Source organism: Emydura macquarii, unplaced genomic scaffold (assembly GCF_026122565.2).
Source record: "Emydura macquarii macquarii isolate MOO-44397 ecotype Brisbane River unplaced genomic scaffold, CSIRO-AGI_Emac_v2 contig_554, whole genome shotgun sequence".
In the NCBI taxonomy this organism is placed as follows: Eukaryota; Metazoa; Chordata; order Testudines; family Chelidae; genus Emydura; species Emydura macquarii.
The window spans coordinates 10,783,310-10,803,222 of record NW_027130691.1 but is presented as its reverse complement, the minus strand read 5'-3'; the positions used below and the strand labels follow the sequence as shown (position 1 = coordinate 10,803,222).

Genomic DNA, 19,913 nt, shown 5'->3' with positions numbered 1-19,913 from the left:
TAATTGAATGGATATATATGGCCAACTCCTTTGTGTTACAATGAACATGTCCTGATTTTTTTTTCCAGAGGTGCTGAGCCCCTGCAGGTCCCCTTTCTGAGCTTTTCTCAGTGACATCATGTCTGGCAATCAGGCCAGCAGGCTCAAAAATAAGCTCCATAGTTTTTGTGTGCTCTGTAAATGAGACATATTTAACCTCAGCTGAGCCAGCGATCCACAGTGTGATCCTTGGCAAGCCACCATTGGCAAGCCATTTGGCCTTCTTCCGTCCATCAGCCCATGCGAAGAAGCAGAGGGTTTAATGGTGATCAGAATCTGAGCTGGTTTTCAGTGTATAAATAAGGAGCCATCAAAATTCTTAACTTATTTAAACCACTATTGTTGTTTTATATTTTTTTCATGTTCTAGGTGTCTCCCAAAACAAAGACCTGCTTCAAAGGAATCTAGTCTAAATCATTTGAAAAACAAAATCTTGCAACCAGAATGTCAGCTTCTTAACCATGTTTCAATCACAATTTGATTTGAAATGGTCACAATTATAAACCCTTAGAAAAAGTGGGGCTTTTAATGGGAAATGGTAGCTTTTGTATAAGTAAGGTCTCCTGATCCTGTAAGATGCTCTGCATTTACAGACTCCCATTGACTTCAGTAGGGTTCCAGAGGTACAGCAACCCCAATTCAGTAAAGCATTTAAGTATATACTTGAATCCATCTCTGTTCCCCAAAGCACAGAAGCATGTTCCTTTGAAGTCAACAAAACTTAAGTATATGCTTAAAGTTAAGCATGTGCTTAAATACTTGCTGAATTGGGGGCTAAATTGTGGTAACATTGGGAGCTGTCTTCATAGAATTAGTGCCAATTAACATGCCTGTTTGTAAAACATGGTTTTACATTTACAGATGTATGGTATTTGTGCCTTCTATTGACAGCTTTTCATAGGGACAGCAAAAGGCGCATTCTTGTCATCAGCACAACCCTTCCCCTCTTCCCACATTTCAAGTCCTTGCTCCAAAACAAGGAGATGTTAGAGCTTCTCAATGAAACAGTTGTAAGGACTCTTCTATATAGTCAAAACAATGCATTTTTTCCTAAACTCATTCTTAGAAACAGTTACACACTTTTAGTTAAAATTTTCTTGAAACATTTCGTCTGAGGCAGACATCCACCATGGAAAATTTCGGCCTGAAGAGTTAAAGTTTGGCAGAGTTCTAAGCAACTGAAAACAGTCTTATAATGGAAAATGTTAGGCAAACTTAACTATAGGTGGCACTACCCGTGCCTGCTATAATATTATTCCATGTTTACAGATAGGGAAATGGAGTTTGAGGCTGATCCAGCAGCTGAATAACATGGGCAGAGCCTTGTGTCTGAACCAGAAGCACATTGATTTCAATGAAGCATGTCAAGGAGTCTAACTGCATGGATGTCACTTAGGCAACACATTGTACAGGGTATTTCTGCACTGCAAAGGAAACCAAATAAACCAAACCTATGACAGCAAGTCTCAGAGCGTGGGTCAAGTGACTTGAGCTCGCAGGGCTCTCACTACAGGGCTAAAAAAATAGCAGTCTAAATGTTCCTGCTCAGGCTGAGAAGTGAGGTGGGTCTCAGAGGCTGGGCTCCAGCCTGAGCGGGAGTGTCTATACTGCTATTTTTAGCCTCATACTGCGAGCCCATGATCCCAAGGCAGTTGACTCCGGGCTCTGAGATTCGCTGCTGCTGCTGGGCTTTTTTGCAGGGTAGACATACGCTAAGTGACTTGCCTAGAGCCAGAGAGAGAGTCTGTTTCAGAACCATGTGTTCCTGTCTTTCAGTCCTATGCTCAGAGCAAACCTCATCTCCAGAACATACGTATCAGTAGGGTTGGGGTCTCAGCTAAGTTATTTTTAATTAGCTTGCTGGGGATTTGATGAATCCTCTGCACAACATGAACCACAGCATTGTACTTCATTAGTGTTAAATACCCTTTGCTAAACTCAGTAGGAAATCAGCAGGAGAGAGGATGAGGGCAACCTCGGTGCTGCTTACTTCGTTAATTGGTTTCAGGTTTGATGTATCGGTAGTGAGCATTATGATGATTCCTGGTGTTAGCTCCTAGATTCCACAGTTATTGGGTGCATAATAAATACTAGAGAGAGGCAAATAATTTGTAACTAATAATAAAATAATAATTTTTGCCTTTTTCCTGTTCTTTCACATTCTCAAATATATGCCACGTTCTCAGATTTATTTTTTATTCAAAATTCTTCATTGAACAATAGCAGTTTGAGGCTAGAACTTTTATTATGTGGATTCAGCGCCCCTAGACTGATTCCTTACTGGAGCCTTCAGGTGCTAACAATCAAAATAATTCATAATAATCTTGGTGGTCAGCTGGTTCACAAATAGTTTGCTGTGGTTATTTGATATTTGGGATTTGAGCTGCTCTGATAGGAACACTTAGGTCATATTATTTGGTTGAATGAGCGTAACCTTTAAAATCAGGTTTCTAGTGCAATTTGGTTACAAATTCAAAATTTGGTCTTCAGGAATATGCTGCAGTATTAACTTAAAATTTGGTGTGTCAGTTAAAGTTCCTGCTGGTAAACTCGTTTGCTAGGAGAACTGAAAATCCAGCACAAGGGGGGGTATGAACACAGCAGCAAACATTCACAGAAAATTCCTTGCAGCTTTATAGACAAATGTTCACTGTTTCTAGAGAGGTTAATTTGTCATTAATAGGATACTTTTATTGGATGGACTGTGGTTACGATTTAGGAGTGATGAGGCCACAAAAAATACTAAGTGCACCGAAACTAGTCACCAGTAGAACATTGATGGAATCTGCATGATTTACTGTTACCCTGACCAAAGAGGCCAAGTTTGAATGGGTCAAGGAGAGCAACCGTCCTACCTCATAGTTGAATCATATTAGTGGGAAATGGTAGGAGGATGCTGTGTTGTCCCACTACCAGTTGCTGTACCTCTCGTGTGGATAAATTGAGAACTTCTGCCCAGCGCTGTCAGTCAAGCACCCTTCACCAGCACTAAATTCACTCTCATTATTTTAATAAATTGTAGATGTTGAGGATTCTGTGATGAGGACCCAGAGTTGCTCTCTAGCACATATAATGGCATGGTAATGCACAGAAGAATAAGCTTTGTACCCTTTTTTGGGCATACTATCCCCCTGAAAATGCCCTACTCTTGGTCACAGCAGGTTCAGTGTACTTGTCTATTTGATGTGACTATTCACAATTTTCAACACCTTTTTGTTGTTTCATGGCATTAAAGTTCCCAGTGGTCCTCACTAGCTGGTAAAACACCAAGTATTTTTTTATACAGAAGTGGTAACTAGTGGCTTGAACAGAGATAATTTATTCAGACTATTTAAAAACTCCCATTGGTGCTGTGGTTTGTGATACAGGCAAACCTGCCCTTCATCTTTACAGTGGAAAATATATGGCAGAAAAAAATCTCTTGTGAGGTTGACGATTTGGTCAATACAATTTGAAAAGCAGACGATAGCATTGTTTTATCCCTCTGATGTATTTTTTCTATGGCATTCTTATTCAGCTCTCATGCTCTGTCTCTCTCACGGTCTGATGTTGACTGAAGAAAGCAATAGTAGTTCTCCCAAAAGAGATGCAGAATCATTCCAAGCACAGATTTATTAGTACTCAGTTCTGTGGGATTCTTTTAGGAGATAGGAAGATATTTATAAATGGGATCTTATGTATGTATATAATATTACAGCTGGTTGAAAATTGGAATCACCGGTGAAAAATTCCAATATTTCAACATTTGTTTTTGTCCCAAATTGGGACATAAAGTTAAAATATTGAATTTTTATATGAAATAGAAAATTCAGTAAAATTTAGATTTGAAACATTTCAACGTTCTTGCATTTAAATATTTCATTTTGGTTTCTTGAACCAAATCAAAATATTTCATTCTGGCTTGGTTTGACCTTAACCTGTGGTCCCTCTGCACTACCATGGTGCCTTCTGGGAGTTGCAGTTAGAATGTGTCATGCTCCCATTCTTCTTTAGGGGCCAAGTTCCCAAGCTAGACTGTCTCCCCCATGATGTACCATGGTCACATGACTACTGTGGTGCATTATGGGTATGTAGTACAACCAGGGAGTCCAGCCCACAGAGAAGAATGTGGGGAAGGGCATGAGATACCCAGCCTGCAACTCCCAGAAGGCCCCATAACAGCTCAAGCAGACACAGATCAGAGTTGGGCTGACTCAAAACTGAACTTTTCAGTTGGTTCAATAAACTGCAACATTTCATTTGGGATCAACCCAAAATGAAATTTCATTTCAGTTTTCCAATGGATAATCAAAAAAAAAAAAAAAAAAAAAAAAAGGGTGGTTTCAGTGACCCCAGCCTTCACTTTAAGGTGTGATAAAGCACCTCTTCAACTCACCATAAGTGTCAAGGAACCTCTCAGACGTCTGTGCACAGTAAATGATAACCTTTGTATATGTACATATTTATAATATATATATATATTTTTCCCCCCTGCCTCTAGGCCATTTACATTATTAGAAGGACTTTAAGTACTACCCAAATGCTAGCATCAGATATCAAATCCAGATATCAAATGGCTAGACCTACTTATTTGATGCCCTTTGTCCAAGATTAATGTGATGCAGAGAAGACAAAATATTTATTTTTTAAACTTTATTTTCCTTGCTTCCAGCAAAACTTTTTATATTCTCCAGAAATGTTATTTAATTTGCCCTCTTTGAGAAGACAGCTTCAATACCTACTCATATTCACATTTATATATCAACGTGGTACCTTTTTACAATGTAATCAGTTTCTGCCACAGGTCATCACATGTTTTTTGCATGTGCACTGCCTACTCTTTTAAATGCATCAAAGAGAAATAATGATCCTTGACGTGAGAGAAAGCATGCTGTTAATATGCCATATACCTATCGAGGCTTTGCAGGGCAGGAATGGAATTGCTTCATGTCACTCCAGCACTGTGCCACTGATTAATCTTTTGCTTTTATGATTTAAAGAACTCCTTTGGCAAATACATGTGGATTTCCCCTCCTGCTTTTAAAAAAGATTGTTGGGTGGGGGGAAAAATCTAAACCTTCCAGAGCCTTGATTGGCATTCAGTGTGAGTTTCACTCTGGTTGAGTACTAATGCCCAGGAGACTAGGTATCTGTAATGCTTCTAGTTATGACACAGTATGAAGCAAGATCTTGTATATACAGAGGATTTAGGTGTGTGTTTCTCAGTGAAGGGAGGATTTATTTAGGCAACAGTTTTTGATGTTGTTGATGGAGATTTCATATTACATGTAACAATCACTAGAAGCAGAGAATAAATAATTCCATGCTATTTTTAGAAGTATGTGCCCAATCCCAAAAGGGGCTGAGATCCTCTTGTGATGCTGCTGAGAATCCACAAGTCCTTATGGGCCTTGAGGACACTCAGCACTTTGCAGAATTGCTCCCCAATTATATCTATTAGACACACACTGCCTTACAATGCCACATCTTGAGATGTCTCACTTTCCTCAATTAGATCCATAATCTTTCCTTATTCAGATTAGGAACAATGTGTATGAATATTATAATTTTGCTGGAGGCTGCTATCGATTTTTGTGGCAAGCACACAAACAGATTTTTAAATGGTATCTTGGAGATTAGACAGTAAAGTACTACATTTAATTAAGGACATTGAAAAACAAATGACTCACTTGCAAATTCAATTTATCTTCCTCTTTTTAGCTATTCCTCTGTGCTAAATGTATACATAGATTTTTTTTTTCTTGGTAACAGCAAACTGTTTGCTTATATGTATATTTATCTTTATGATCAGCTCTGATAGTGGGTGGATGGGTTGAAACCAGTTTGAAGGACTCTGACCACTCCTATTATGAATGGATAAAAAGGTCAGCGTTCAAATAAAGCAGCATATTAATTTCATGACTAACATCCCATAAATTGAAAAGCAGTTTGTTTTAGAAAAAGCCAAAAATGGTTTATATTTGTGGTAAATCATGAAGCTGAAGATTCACAATCACTAGTGTGCAAATTCAGACACTGTTTTTGGAACCATTCTGAAAATATAGCTTTTCAAACTATGCAGGTTTAAGGCTAAGAATGGCAACACTGGGTGGAAATATTAGAGATAGTTTGCCCCCAATAAAATACATTGAAGCAAATTTGTATATAATTTGGTTTTGCTAAAGAATAGACAGTCTAGTGTCTCTGCAGACAGTTCTTCAGATATGTTCATTACCAAACCGCATCCTTTTCTTTCTTAATCACCACATGGCAAATCCTTCCCTGTTGTAACTGCCCGGTATGATTAAATACATATATATAATAAACTGTTCTGTGCATTTGTATTTTGATGTTTTTTGTATTTTGATGTTTTTGGTTTTGGATGACATTGTTTATTAACATGCCCCACCTCCCGAAGATATAGATTTGTCTTAAATGGTTAGCTTCTTGAAATGGATTATGTCTGAAGCCATTGACACTGATTGACTAATATTCAGTTAGAGAGAAAGTTGGGTGAGGTAGTATATTTTATTGGACCAACTTCTGCTGGTGAAAGAGACAACCTTTCAAGCTACACAGAGCTCTTCTTCAGGTTGGGGAAAGGTACTCAGTGTTACAGCTAAATACAAGGTGGAACAGATTGTTTAGCATAAATAGTTAACACATATTCAAAGGGACCATTCAGGGTGAAGTTGGCTGTTAGATATTACCTCACTTGCCTTGTCTCTGATATCCTCCAAGTAAAACAGCTACAACAACACTGCAATCATAAATATTCAATTGTATCTTAAACATAATGTGTGTCAGGACACGATGTTTAGACAAATAACAATTGTCTGCTATCTAGGTAAAAAGTCCCAGTGTGTCCTTTTATAATCCATGGGAGAAGAGCCTGTGATTTACTTTTAGCTGTCAGTGTAACTAGAAAATTGTGTCCTGGCTTCAGAGAAGATGATTTGGGTACATTTGTTCAAACTCTGAACTTTAGAATTTGTGTAAAATGAAATAATAGATTTTGATTGTGTATCTTTCCGCACACCCCTCTCCCCCAAAACACCCTACCTGCCAAAGCTTCTCTCTCTATATGTGTTGTGGGGGTATTTGGAGCAAGTGAAAGTGAAGAATAGTTGCAGCTGTTGGAGCCAAGGTTAGTATCATGCAAGTGTCTCATCCAGGCCTGACAGAGCTGATCATTGCTCTATGTTGTCTTGTTTTATATTTCCACTGTTTATTTACAGCTGCAAATGAATGGCAATAGCCTATGAAGTTCATTAAAGAAGAGAATTAATGAAGAGTTACAATTAAACTGGGGGAGGAAGTTACACTGGAACTAATATTTGAAAATGAGTCTGTGTAGCTTACGTCTTAATGGTGTTTAGTAAATCATCTGTAAGAAATAATTAACTCTCCAGCCACTAAAAGGCTTTTCCCTTGGGTTAAGGATCAGATGGCATAATTTAGCTAATTATTTTGTTTTATGACTTTCAAAGAGCAAATAATAGAATAAAATTGTGGATCACTTACTACTTTAAAAAGCTCTTTGATTACATGCCATATACTATTTAAGTGGCTCCATGTGCCCTATTGTACAGAGAAAGAAAAATAAAGTTAGGCTGTGATCCTGCAAATTAAAGCAGTTGCTTAATTTTAGTCATGTGATTTTAAAATATTTGGAGTCAGTGGAATTACTAGTGCATAAAGTTAAGCATGTTTGTAAGTCTCTGCAGGATCAGGGCCATAGCAGTGTGTTCAAGTAACAGCTATATTGCGCTTTGAGGGAAGTGAAGTTTACAGAGAACTAGCTGACTATCCTAGTGAATGTAGCAAGCTAAGTCGTACTAGAGAGTCTGTGTATTAAATTGGTAAGACACTCACTAACGCAGTAGGCTGGTAATGAGATACCCCACCTTTTTCCTCAAGGTTGCTGGTTGAACCCGGGCTTTCAGTAGTGACTATGATGGTCTGTAACCCTATGTTCACCCTTTTTTTACAAGACTATGATAGATGTTGTACAAACTATGCCTTGAGAGGTATCATTTGAAAACTCATAATTTGCTGATCATTATTGTCCTGGTAAAATATGTGACAACATTGTATGTAAAGTTATAAATTCTACTGTATGACGTTGCTGAGACATATTCCAAGTTTAGAAAAGCAGGCACAAACAAGTTGCTCAGAGACAAAAGGCACACTGACCCCTCAGCCAGGTGTCAACAAAATCAAATGGACTATCACCTGGTTAAGTGGCCATTCTGTGGCAGGAAAAAGGATGTAAGCAAGAAATCTACATTTTGGCAAAGAAACAGCTAGAGGTTCCGATTTTTGCAAACTTGCTGGCTCCTGAACCCCAGCTGGAGGTGATTTTCAAAGAAAAAGAGAACTATAAGAAAGGGGAACAGACACCCCAAAATACTCTTCCCTTTCTCTCTACCTATGGCATCTATAACACCTGAAAGACAAGGAAATTAACACTGAACTGGAGGAGGGGTCCTGGCTTAAAGGTTTGCAGTTAGTAAGACTGTTGCAGCATGTGGTGAGATAAACCTTTGCTTTGAATTAATTTAACTGGTTAAGTTCGGTATTAGTTGTGTTTTGCTTTTTATTTCTTTGTAACCAATTCTAATGTTTATGCCTCATTACTTGTAATCACTTCATTAACTTTGAAAAGATAGATTTTAACTTTTATTGCCTAATCTAAACCAATGTGCGGTTTGGGAAACTTCATTTGGGATAACAAGATTTGTGCATATCATTTTCTATTAATAAAATTACAGAGTTTATAGGAGCTTGTGTTGTCCAGGAGGGAGGTGGCAATACAAGACACATTTCTGGGGGAAAGTCTGGGACTGGGAGTTTGCTGATTGTTGCTCTGCGGTGATACTCAAGAATGGCTAGCCATAGTACTCCTACAAGATAGCTGGGGATTGATTAACATGCTGGAGGCTGTGTGTGGGCAGACCAGGAGTGGTTGCTCTCACAGCGAAGCAGTATAAAAAGCACCCAGTGTGGGGAATTGAGGGGACACAGCTGTTCAGCAGTTCAGATTGTGCCTTGTAATGCCACAGGGACCAAAAATTACCACCATTGGCCTATTTGAAATGAGTTTGCTATTCTGAAATCAGTTTCTAGTGGACAAGAATCCACATCACAAACTCCAATGACACCAATTCACAACATTGTTGGCCAGCTCAGCAGGTTGAATGAGCCAGGAAATTAAGCTACTGTTCCATCCTTACAAATGGACTCAGTGCTGAGATAAACTGGTGGGAGCTTGCACCGCCACTACCTGTGCTGTATTGTTCTGTGGACTGTTTCCAGGACTGTCCATTTGGCACCTTTTGTAAGCAACTATTTTCACTTTAAAATGAGTCTGTAGCTTGTAGTTGAGTTTCTAGTTCAAGCTGAATAAAAACTGCTGGGGGAAAAAATCTAGGAGTGAGAAAATATAGATGATGAGTTTCATCCTTTACGGTAAAAAAAATCAATCCTTTCAACACTGACATTAAAATTGAGTGAAAAATACTTTCCCCTCCCCCTTTCCTCCAAAGCTCTCACTGGGGCAGTTTGCACAATCCCTGGCAGTTTTCATATTGAATCGGATTATTGATGCTGCCACTTCTCAAACTCACAAATTGCAAATATTTCACCCAAAGAAAGTAGTTAGAAAGACTGCACAACATTTTTACCAGTACCTCCCATGTTTGTGCAGTGTCCTCCCAATCAATTCTGATTCACTAGATCACCATCTCTTCACTTTTTGCAGGATATCCACTTGAAGCGACCCAAATATGATACACAGTCCAACCTCTTGGCTTTCCAGTGTATTCCATTCTTCTAATTTCTTTCTTTTATATTGGAATGTGCTCACTATGTATCACATACTCTAATGGCTGGTGGACTAGAAGATAATGGCCAACTACTGCTACTAGCTACTGGAATTGCTACTTTAGCTCAGATGATAGTGGCATGTGCTGTGTTGCTAAAGTTTTGGGTACTAACCCTGCTATCAGCCTGTGCCATGAGGGGGGAACTATTTGGGCAGACACTGTTTTCATCCTGTGTCTTACATGCTACCAATCATACTGTGGGTACTTAACAAATACTAAAAGATAATAATGTCAAAAGATTTTCCAATGTCAACTGGCAAGATGGTAATTGTAAACAAATTGGAAATGATCGTATATTTAATGTGAAACGTCCCACATTTACAGTGAAACAGAGCTGTTGGGTAACTGCAGCTATTTGTAAGTGAAACGCCAACAGACCTCAGTCGTTGGTGGTGGGGATTAAACCTGGGACCTCTGAAGCTTAATGCATGAGCTTCTATTCCATGAGCTAAAAGAAGCATCTCTTTTAGCCAAGGCTGTAGCAGGCTCATCAATCTCTAGCTGGTCTAGCTGCTTCTACAGGAAATTAATCAGCGTCCAAGTAATACCCATTGTGGAATTTTAGTGAGGAACTTTAAAATATCACCTTTCTTTGCAAGGTGAGTTCTCTGCATGGGCAGCAGGTATAATAGGCCAGGGGAGGCTGAGCCATCTCTTCCCTTCTCCAGTCCACCCCATCCCTGCTGCTCGCCGTTTGTGGCCCACAGTGGGGCTCAGAGCTTCTCTGGGTGGCCAGGGTTGCTCCAGGCACTGGCAGGAGGGCTGGGGCTGCGCCAGCGGGCTGCCTGGTGGGAGCGGGGGAGGGCAGCAGAAGGGTCAGGAAGCGGAGAAGAGGCCTCATGCGGAAGGGGGTTGCGCACACCGCCCATGGTTCTATGGAATAACACTGAATTTCTTCCTATTTAAAAAGACAAAATCAAAAGACCAATGCAGGACAGTGACTAACATTGTCAAGATCAATGCTAGGAGGAGGAGCCCTTTGAAAAGTGATTAGTCTTTGACAGTAGTTGTTTTAATAGCTACTACTTATTTTTTAGGAGCATGTAGTTTTGCACTACCTTACATCCTTCCTTAAGTTCTAGTTTCAGACAAATTGTTTCCCCCAACATAAAAACTCTACAGGCTGACCTCAGTCATTCTCCTGGGTCAGTGACTCTGGAAATTAGCCAGTATAGCTGCCAAGATTTTATGGCTATGCAGAGTTGTAAATAACATCACAGTGATTCTTGCATGACATACAGAATGAAAAAGGAAGTTACTCACATGAAATGGCTTTCTCTTTCGCAACATGTGAAGGATAAGAGTGGTCTTGTATGTGTTATGCGTCTCATTTGTAAAGGGGATTGCCTGCAAACAAACCACCCTGTGCTGTGATCCTGTCAGATCTGATAAGCTAAACAAGGTCAGGTTTGGGTCAGTGACTGTATGGGAAACATCAGAAGAACACCTAGGAGCTGCAGAGAGTGGTCTTGATGCGTCAGAAAATGGCATACTTCCCTCTGTGTTTGTGCCCCATCTTAGTTTTCAGGGGCACTGTGCTGCTGAAGTTGACATCTTTTGGAGGAGGTACAATAACTCAATCCTGGTTATTTGTGGTCATTAAACATCCTATCCCATTTTCCACAGGAGTGGGATGTTCACCCCACTATTAATTTCTGGTTATTTTTCCTGGGCTGAATTCTGCAATCCTTAAATAAAACTTCCCATTGAACTCAGTAAAAATTGCAGAACTTGATCCATTCTAACTAAATTCCCTCTTCAGGTTCTGTTTTCACCTTTAAACTGCTGCATAGTATTTCTATGCAATATTCAAGAACTGTTGTTTTTCACACTAGTGATGGCTGCATTTTGGTCTTAGGTGAGGTGATCCCCATGTATAGTTTGCCCATATGTTGGGATCGTTTGGCATTCAGAGTGCTGTGAGAAGTAATTCCTGTTTATACTAGAGCATATCTTAGAAAAATATCCAGTCTTGATTTTATAATTTGCCAGAGTTCTAGAATCCATTGCAGCCTGTGGTGAATTTGTTCTATTAGTGAATGTTCAGGGTGTGCAGGAGGCTTCTCATGCTGGCATACATTGCAGTATATTCCCTGAATCATTCCTCCATTCTTTGGGCAAAGGACCCACAAAACTGGATAGAGGGAAATTTGGATCTAGGTCTAAACCTTCTCAGCTCAGAATATACCCTTCCTTAAAGAGAAGTGTGGCTGTAATAACGCATCACCAGGCTGTAGGACTCAAAAATAAAATACAATGGCAAGAAACCCAAGAAAAGTTCAGTGTAAATAGACCTTAACACTCAGCCAGTGTAGAAGTTTAACTACTTAATATTCTTTCTAATGTATACATGAATCCCCCGGCACTCCCAAAATGCTCACCACTGGCACAGCTTACTAAAGGTTATGGTGGATTTTCCATCACAAGCCATTTTAAAATCAAGAATGGATGTCTTTCAAGAAGATATGCTGTAGTTCAAACAGGAATTAATTCAGGGAATTTCAATGGCCTGTGTTATATAGGCGGTTAGACTAAATGATCATAGTGGTCCCTTCTGGATTTATCTATTAATCTTGTACAAAATATTTCTTATGTATACGTGGATCAGGTGCTTTCCAGTATGTGGTCCTTCCCTGTATAATAGTAATTTGTGTGTGGCTTTACAGTCTGTTCCCATCTAGGAGGGCCTATAAAACACAGATGAATAGCTACCCCAGAGTACCCACGGCATTCATGTGATATAGAGAAATATTAAAAATAGGCATAAGCCACAAAGTTTTGGATCTAGATCTGAGGTTCCAGTGTGTTTATTATCCAGATGTACACTGCTGGCCTATCCCTTCAGGATGTGGTTCAGGCCCTTTTCTCAGAGCCTCAACTTTATTGCTTCCACATAGAACTAATACTGCACATCAATTGTCCCTTCCCCCTAACCTGGGGTCTTTTGCAGGGGCTTATCTATTCCCTACAATTTCCTCTCTACAGGGCACTTGCCTGAAGTCTTGGTGCTGCAGGGCCCCCCACAGAAGCCATCCTGCTGCTGGTAGCTCTCCCCACTTAACCCAGGGGCTTTCTACCAGAGCCTGCCTGCTCCAGGCAGCTCTTTTCCCATCTGAGTCATTTGCTCGTCTTTATAATCACCTGATGCCTATCTGACCAGTCTCAACTGGGATGTAGCTGATCCGTCACAGGTGAGGCTGGGCCCAACTTCCTTTAAAGGGCCAGCCACCCTGTGACACTACTGTCTGGCATTTAGATATATCCACCCCAGGGTCCATGGGCAATACTAAATGTCTTTCACCACTGAGTCCTGTTGGGGGCGGGGAAGGAGAGCGTGTGTGTAAATATATCTGTATTCCATAGAGATCAGTGTACCAGGAATATTATTGTTGCAAAAGAAAAAAATATTTCACTTGAGGCACAAGAAACGGCAAGTGTTAAAAACGAAGGCACATCAGGGATAATAATTTCAATTGAAGAGTGAAAAAATAATTCAAATGAGATCTACAAAGGGTAGAAATGTGATTTGTGAAGGGAAATTAATTGAAACGTCTTATAATGCAGATACAATATTTCAGAACTCCCCAACATATTGATACCTTACATAATTGCTAACATTTTGCCTACTGCGTTGAATGTCATTCTCTATCTTGTAAACTGGCTACTGATTCTTCAACCAAAGTGCATTTGTCATTTGCAATGTAGGAACAGTAACCTCACTGAATTATGCTTAATGCACTGTTACCGGCTGTAATATATGCCACAAGATGACAATATCCTTCCCATTAATTTCTAAAGCACTATATCATAGCGCTGACCAATATTATTAGTGTGATTTGCTTTTGTAGCTATATTGTTTTGTCTTCAAAATTGCTAGATCTTCCTTTGAGTATTTATACCTCAGCAAGCAGAAGGGGCTTAGCTGCTCATAAATAAATAAATAAAAAATAAAAAGTCATAGTCTGCATGAAATGTTTCTTTAGTTTTCAGTGTCATTTTGCATTTTAAAAAAGCCAGGACAAAAGGAGACGTATATGAGAGAGAGAGAGAGAGAGAGAGAGCATCTTAAGGATTCTCTAGTATTTAGTCTTATCCTGATCCTGTGGGATACTATGTGCCTTTCCTCCCATTGGCGTCAGTACCTTGCAGATTTCAGTAGGTGAGGTAACTTGTTATCTAATAGAATCACCAACTGTGACATTTTTTGGATGAATAGGTTATTTGCCAAAACATGGAGTTTCAGTCCCTGAAACTAGTCACAAATTTGACACTAATTTGCTATATGGTTTCAGCCAAAATGTTTTTTCTCAAAACTTAGATGCTGTGACATCCCTTGGGGTGCAGTCTGGACTGTGCAACCCCTGCACCCACTTTAACTCTCCTGCCCAGGCTGTCTTCTACTCTGCTATGCTAATGACAAGCAGCCCCTCCAGGCTTTGCTCTCAGACAGCCGTCAGCCTGCAGAGGCACTCCCAGCTGAGCTGCATGAATGCTCTCCCCAGTTCCAACCTTGCACCCCAGAAATATGCATCTTACACTGCTCAAGACCCCATTGATTAGACTAAGCTCATTAATTAGTGTGTCACGCTATCAAATATGCACCATCAGCTATAATACAGGCATCAGCTAAGCAGAGAAATTACCTAGTTTGTTTCCAGTCAGGCTAGGATGCTTTACTATTCCCAAGGCTAAACCTGGAATCAAAGAAGAACTAAAACTTCAAAGATCCTAGAAAAGGGAGGGTGTCTTTGGGTGATCTAAGAGAGACTGCTCAGTGTGTCAGCGAAAAAAGCAGATAGACTCAGAAGAGTCACAAAAAGACAAAAGGTGGGCGAGGTAATTTATTTTATTGGACCAATTTCTGCTGGGGAGAGAGACAAGCCTTCAAGGAAGTGTGCCTCAAGCAGTGCAATTCAGAGATGGGGAATAAACCAGTCCTGCCTAAACTATGGATAGAGAGGTTGTTTACACAAGGCAAGACATATCTAGGACTTGTTTTTGTTTTATAGTTTTTTATTTGAAGGAGTTGTTTTTAATTCACTTTAAGTAGCTCTGCTCCCTTGGTCCTATGCATTGTCAGACTCCAGGGGTGCCTGTGAACTTGCAGGCTCAGGGCTTATGTCTGCAAAATGCCATGCACACCAATGGTATTGTTGTTTAGTGTTGTATTAAAGTTGCACACAAAGGCCTGAGCCCCATTATAGTAGGCATTGTACAAATGTATAACAAAAAGACAGTCGCTGAACCGGAATTTACCATTAAAGCCCCAATCCTGCTAAGACTTGTGCACCTCTTAACATGACACACTGAGACATTCCAATGAAGTCAGTGGATCTATTCACAGCACAACATTAAGGAAATGTGTAAGTCTTTGCAGGATTGTGTCTTAAGTATAAGCATATAGACAACAATAAATAGTTAGTTTAGATGCTGAGGTTCCAGCTATGCTATGGTAATCTAATGAGTGGAGGGATATTTATAGCACAATTTGGTAGTGCCCAGTATGGTTAAATCACCTTTCAGTCTTGCAGTCATAGTTACTGTCCTATTCAGTTGACACAAAGGAGCCACTAGTGCAGCTTCGGAAACCCATGAATAAATAAACTGCCTTACGCTTCCAGGCCTAACGTAGAAATTGAAGGCTGTGCAGGGCCACTTTCCAGTATTATTAGTGGCGTCCCAAAAATCCAACATGGGCAGTGTCATCAAAATTGAGTTGGCACCGAAAAAGGTATCACACGTGTGAATACAGATGTTTAAAGGCACCAGCAAGCAGACTGTCCATGGCTGATGAATGGATGTATGTATGTGGATCAGTTGTATATATTCTTCTGTGCTCATAATAAACCCCCATACGTTCCCAAGCTTCTGTATTTATTATAATTGTTTTTTTGCCACTGATGCCTTGTGTGATTCTTTTGTTTGTTTGATTCCTTTCAGAGCTACATTATGTGGTATTAAGAATGCCTGTTGCTGTTGTCTCAGTGATCGGGTGTATAATAGCCCCTTATGCTGACCACTTTGCAGGTAACGGGTTGTTCATGTGCTCTGCAGGTTTTGGGTGACAAAAGGGGATAGCTACAAAATTCAGCTTTGGTGAAAAAGATGCCTCAAAGGCACTTACACTTATCAGAAATTGAAGCAAATAATGCTACCTTCCAGATATCAACTATTTTGTGCTGTTTAATAATATTGTTGTCATCATCATCTATTATGTGTACTGCAGTAGTACCTGTGGACCTCAGTCATAGACCAGGACCTTGTTACGCTTCAGACACATAACAAAGACAGCACCTGCCCCAAGGGGCTTACAGTGTCGCATAAGACAACAGATATGTACAACAAACAGATGGGGAGTACAAGGAAACAGTGGGACAATACTGGTCAGCAAGAAAGGACGCTAGCTGCTTAACTATCGTCAAGTTTTGTGTCGGTATTATGGTGGACTAGAGTGGTGGAAAAGTAACAACATCTGCAAAGCTACCTCGATGGGGAGCTCCTCTCAAGCAAAAGGGGAAGCCTGGGAGAAAGTGTGAAGGTGTCTATTTAAAAATGTATCAAAAGGGTGGTGCAAGCTGGCACTGTTGGCAGAGAGGAGGCAGGAGCTGATACCGGAGATGGTAGGTGGGGCAGGTACTTAGGATGATTTGGGGTAAAAATGACTACTGAGAATGAATCAGTCCTTTTTTGCAATCTTATGACACGAGCAATTTAAAATAACATTACGTGATCACATAAATGTATGACATGTTTCATCAGCAAACGTATGCTATATATTTCTTAATTTTGGAATGTGACGTGCAATTGTGGGGTGTTGCTCAGACACACCATAGGTAAGGCTGACACACTGTTTCTGTTTTAAAGCTAATTTTTCAAATTGCTCTAAAATCCACCTTAAATTGGCCTGGAAACTGCCATTGGAGGGGCTGGTGGCGAGTTTGTCATTCAAATCTTCAGTTTAAAAGCTGATAAGACATAGGGTGGGCTCTTGTTCCTGTGAAAATCAATTTAAAAACATCCAATTACTTCAGTAGGATAAGATCATGTCTAATATTGGTCTCAGCTTATAGAGTCTCATAACTGATGAAAAAGTAATTTAATAAGCCTTTGGTATGTTTCCAGTTGACAGTGTGCACCATCGTAAAGTTTACTGAAATGCCAGAGATGAAAAGGTCATCCAACCTGTTCAGGTATTCAGATTAGTAAGGCTTTTTATTTAGTTGTGGAAAGATTAATGTGACAAAAATGGATTCAGTGAATGGAGATCTGTGAATTATTTAAAACCGTAACTTCCCTGAGAAGAAGGTAATTAGTTTACTGTTACAAGAGTAGTGCTTATTCAAGATAAATGGGGATTAATTTAATATTGAAAGTCTATTTTTAAATGTGTGTATGTATTTTTTATATTACAATACTGCTTAGGGACCCCAGTCTAGAACCAGGGCTCCTTTGTGCTAGACCCTGTACAAATGTAGTATAGAAGATAGTCTTTGCTCCAGAAAACTTACAGTCTGGGTTCATGACAAAAAATAACACTCAGATGTAGTGACACATGCGTGGCTCTGTATACTTTTTTATATGTTGTGTTTAATCCATAACAGTGACAAACTAAAACCCACTAAATCACATTATTTCTACAGTTGCGATCTACTCCGTTAATTAAAATATATACCTAGTATTTCACTATAGACACTCACTGGTATACAATTGCAGTACATGACTGGTAATGTGTTACACTTGTTTTAACTCATTAGGCGTGGCTTGTGAATAGGCATATGAATCTACTGGCTGAGGTCCTGATTCAGCCAATGGGACTACTGCCAATCTTAAAGTTATACATATGTTTAAGTACCTTGCCAAACTGAGGTCTTAGAGGGGAATTTGCCCTTCTGATATTTGGATTTCTTTCCCATGCATATTAAATTTATGTTGCCATCCTATCCTTGCATTCAAATCTCTTTCACTCTATCACCTGGTTTAAGGATTTCTCTGTAGCTTTTGTAATTCGGGGCTCTTCTCCCCCTGACCCCATCCTCCCTCTTAACCTAACTTAGGGCCTGATGCAACTCTAGCTGAAGTCAGTGGAATAACTCAGGGTATGTCTATGCTGAGGGCAGCAAAGTTTCAATTGTGAATAGCAGCATGTGGTGTAAGAACTAAACAACGGCCTTTGGTAAAATAGTTTTTACAGGAAAGGGGGAAACTGAGTTGAAGTGGTGCATGAAACCAATACACATTTTATTCTCACATCTCCACTGTTATAAATTATGAGGTATTCTTCAGAGGATTGTTCGAGAGTTATTAGTTTAATTTGTTTTTTAATGTGTAGGATATTTGTATTAATCACCACTTAAGTTACATTATATTGTAGAAAAGATGCATGCTGCTAAGTGATTACCAATGTGGTTTAAGCAAATTTAAGGCATTACCTGTTTTTGTGTTTTTGTTTCCCAACAGTTTAGAAATGATCTACCATATTCGCAACCTGCAGTGCCACAGAAAACATTAGATCGGATCCAGTTTTTAGAAGAGAGAACCCAGGTTTTTCAGTCTAATGTCACAACACTAAGTCAAGAGAATCATCACTGGAGATTTTTAGTAAGTCCTCCCTGGTTGTTTCTTTTTTTAATTTCTTTAGCTGAATGGTGAATTTGGAGACATGTGGTTTTGCAATCCAGAGATTGTTGAATTCCAAAGGTTGCAGTGAACTAAACTCAGCCTGCTTTATTACTCCTGTTACTCTTTTTTTAAATGTTTTTAAATATTCAAAAGAGTATTTTAAAACTCATGATACAAATAGAGTATTACAAAACTGTAATACAGTAGTAATATCTGAAAAAGATAGTAGCAGTAAACACGTGGACCATATGCATATATGGAAGGAGACTTTACCGTTGATAAACAAAGTTGTGGTGCATTGTCTTGGGCATAGAATCATAGGGCCAGAACCTCAGCGGCTGTAGTTCAGCATAGGTCCAAGCTCTGCTGATTTATACCAGCTGAGGACCTGGCCCATAGATGTCAGTGGGATTTTCTGGTTATTGGATTTATATATTTGTATGGCATTCTCTCTCTCTTCAGATTACAAAATGTGCCATCAGTAGACTATTTTAGAAGAGGTTTTCAGAACATAATAGCTCTAGGAAAAGAGAACTGTTCCCAAAGACTTTTTTAAAAAGAGGTCTGAAGAGTGGTGTCTTATCATTCCTAGGAAATCTGGTGGGGTTGGAAATACTCTGAATTCTTCCAGAAGCAGTTAGAGTGACTGGTTTTCAAGTTAGTTTGAAAGCAAATAAATGATTAATTCAACAAATTGCTCTAAAATCAAAATTTGCTGACTTCTTTTTAAAGTTGACTGTTCAGATCCGCAAATGCAGCATTGAAATTTGATGTATATAAGTAATAGCTATGTATCAACTTTTGCTTTTCACTGCACTGGAAGTGATTTCTGCTTGTGCTATAAAATGTGGTAAACACATTTTTGGCTTGGTATTTGAGAGGAGAAATACCCTTAAATAGAAAAATCCTATTGCAGCCCAAAACCAAATTGAACTAGTTGACTTATCTTAAATTTTGCAGAGTCAATTTTCAGCAAAGAATGCAGCTGTGCATAGGGAATCGGACTTATCGTGCACAGTGGTGGCCTTTAAAAACTTGCCAATTGCCTGAAATAATTAAGGCCCAGGATCCTACCCTTCCATTGGCCTGGCCATACTGTAGGTTGGGAGCTTAAATAAGTATTTGCAATTAAATAACCTCACTTTCAGCTGTATTTATGGTATTTCCTATAGGCATGTATATAGGGAAATACAAGTTGGTTCTGAAAATCTGGAGCTACCTTATATTTGTCAGTTTTGCCCAAGATAAGCTTTTGAGGGCCATCACTGTAGTCATGGAGTGTTAATTGCAATTATGCACCTGTTTTCCTGCCCGCCTTTCTAAATCGTGAGCCTTCCTGACCAGCAACAGCTAGTAATTTAAATTTAGTTTCTTCTGTTGTGAGTCTGG

The 19,913-nt window shown here is 39.4% G+C and overlaps 1 protein-coding gene across 2 annotated transcripts in view; it reads left to right on the top strand.

The window, feature by feature from the left end:
* The window catches only part of RIMBP2 (RIMS binding protein 2), a 271,038-nt gene that overhangs the window by 48,695 nt on the left and 202,430 nt on the right, over window positions 1-19,913 (top strand). For both annotated transcript variants that reach the window (XM_067539753.1, XM_067539754.1), the window contains exon 3: window positions 18,363-18,503. In XM_067539753.1, the coding sequence (XP_067395854.1) occupies window positions 18,363-18,503 (141 nt within the window). The remainder of the gene's footprint in view (window positions 1-18,362; window positions 18,504-19,913) is intronic.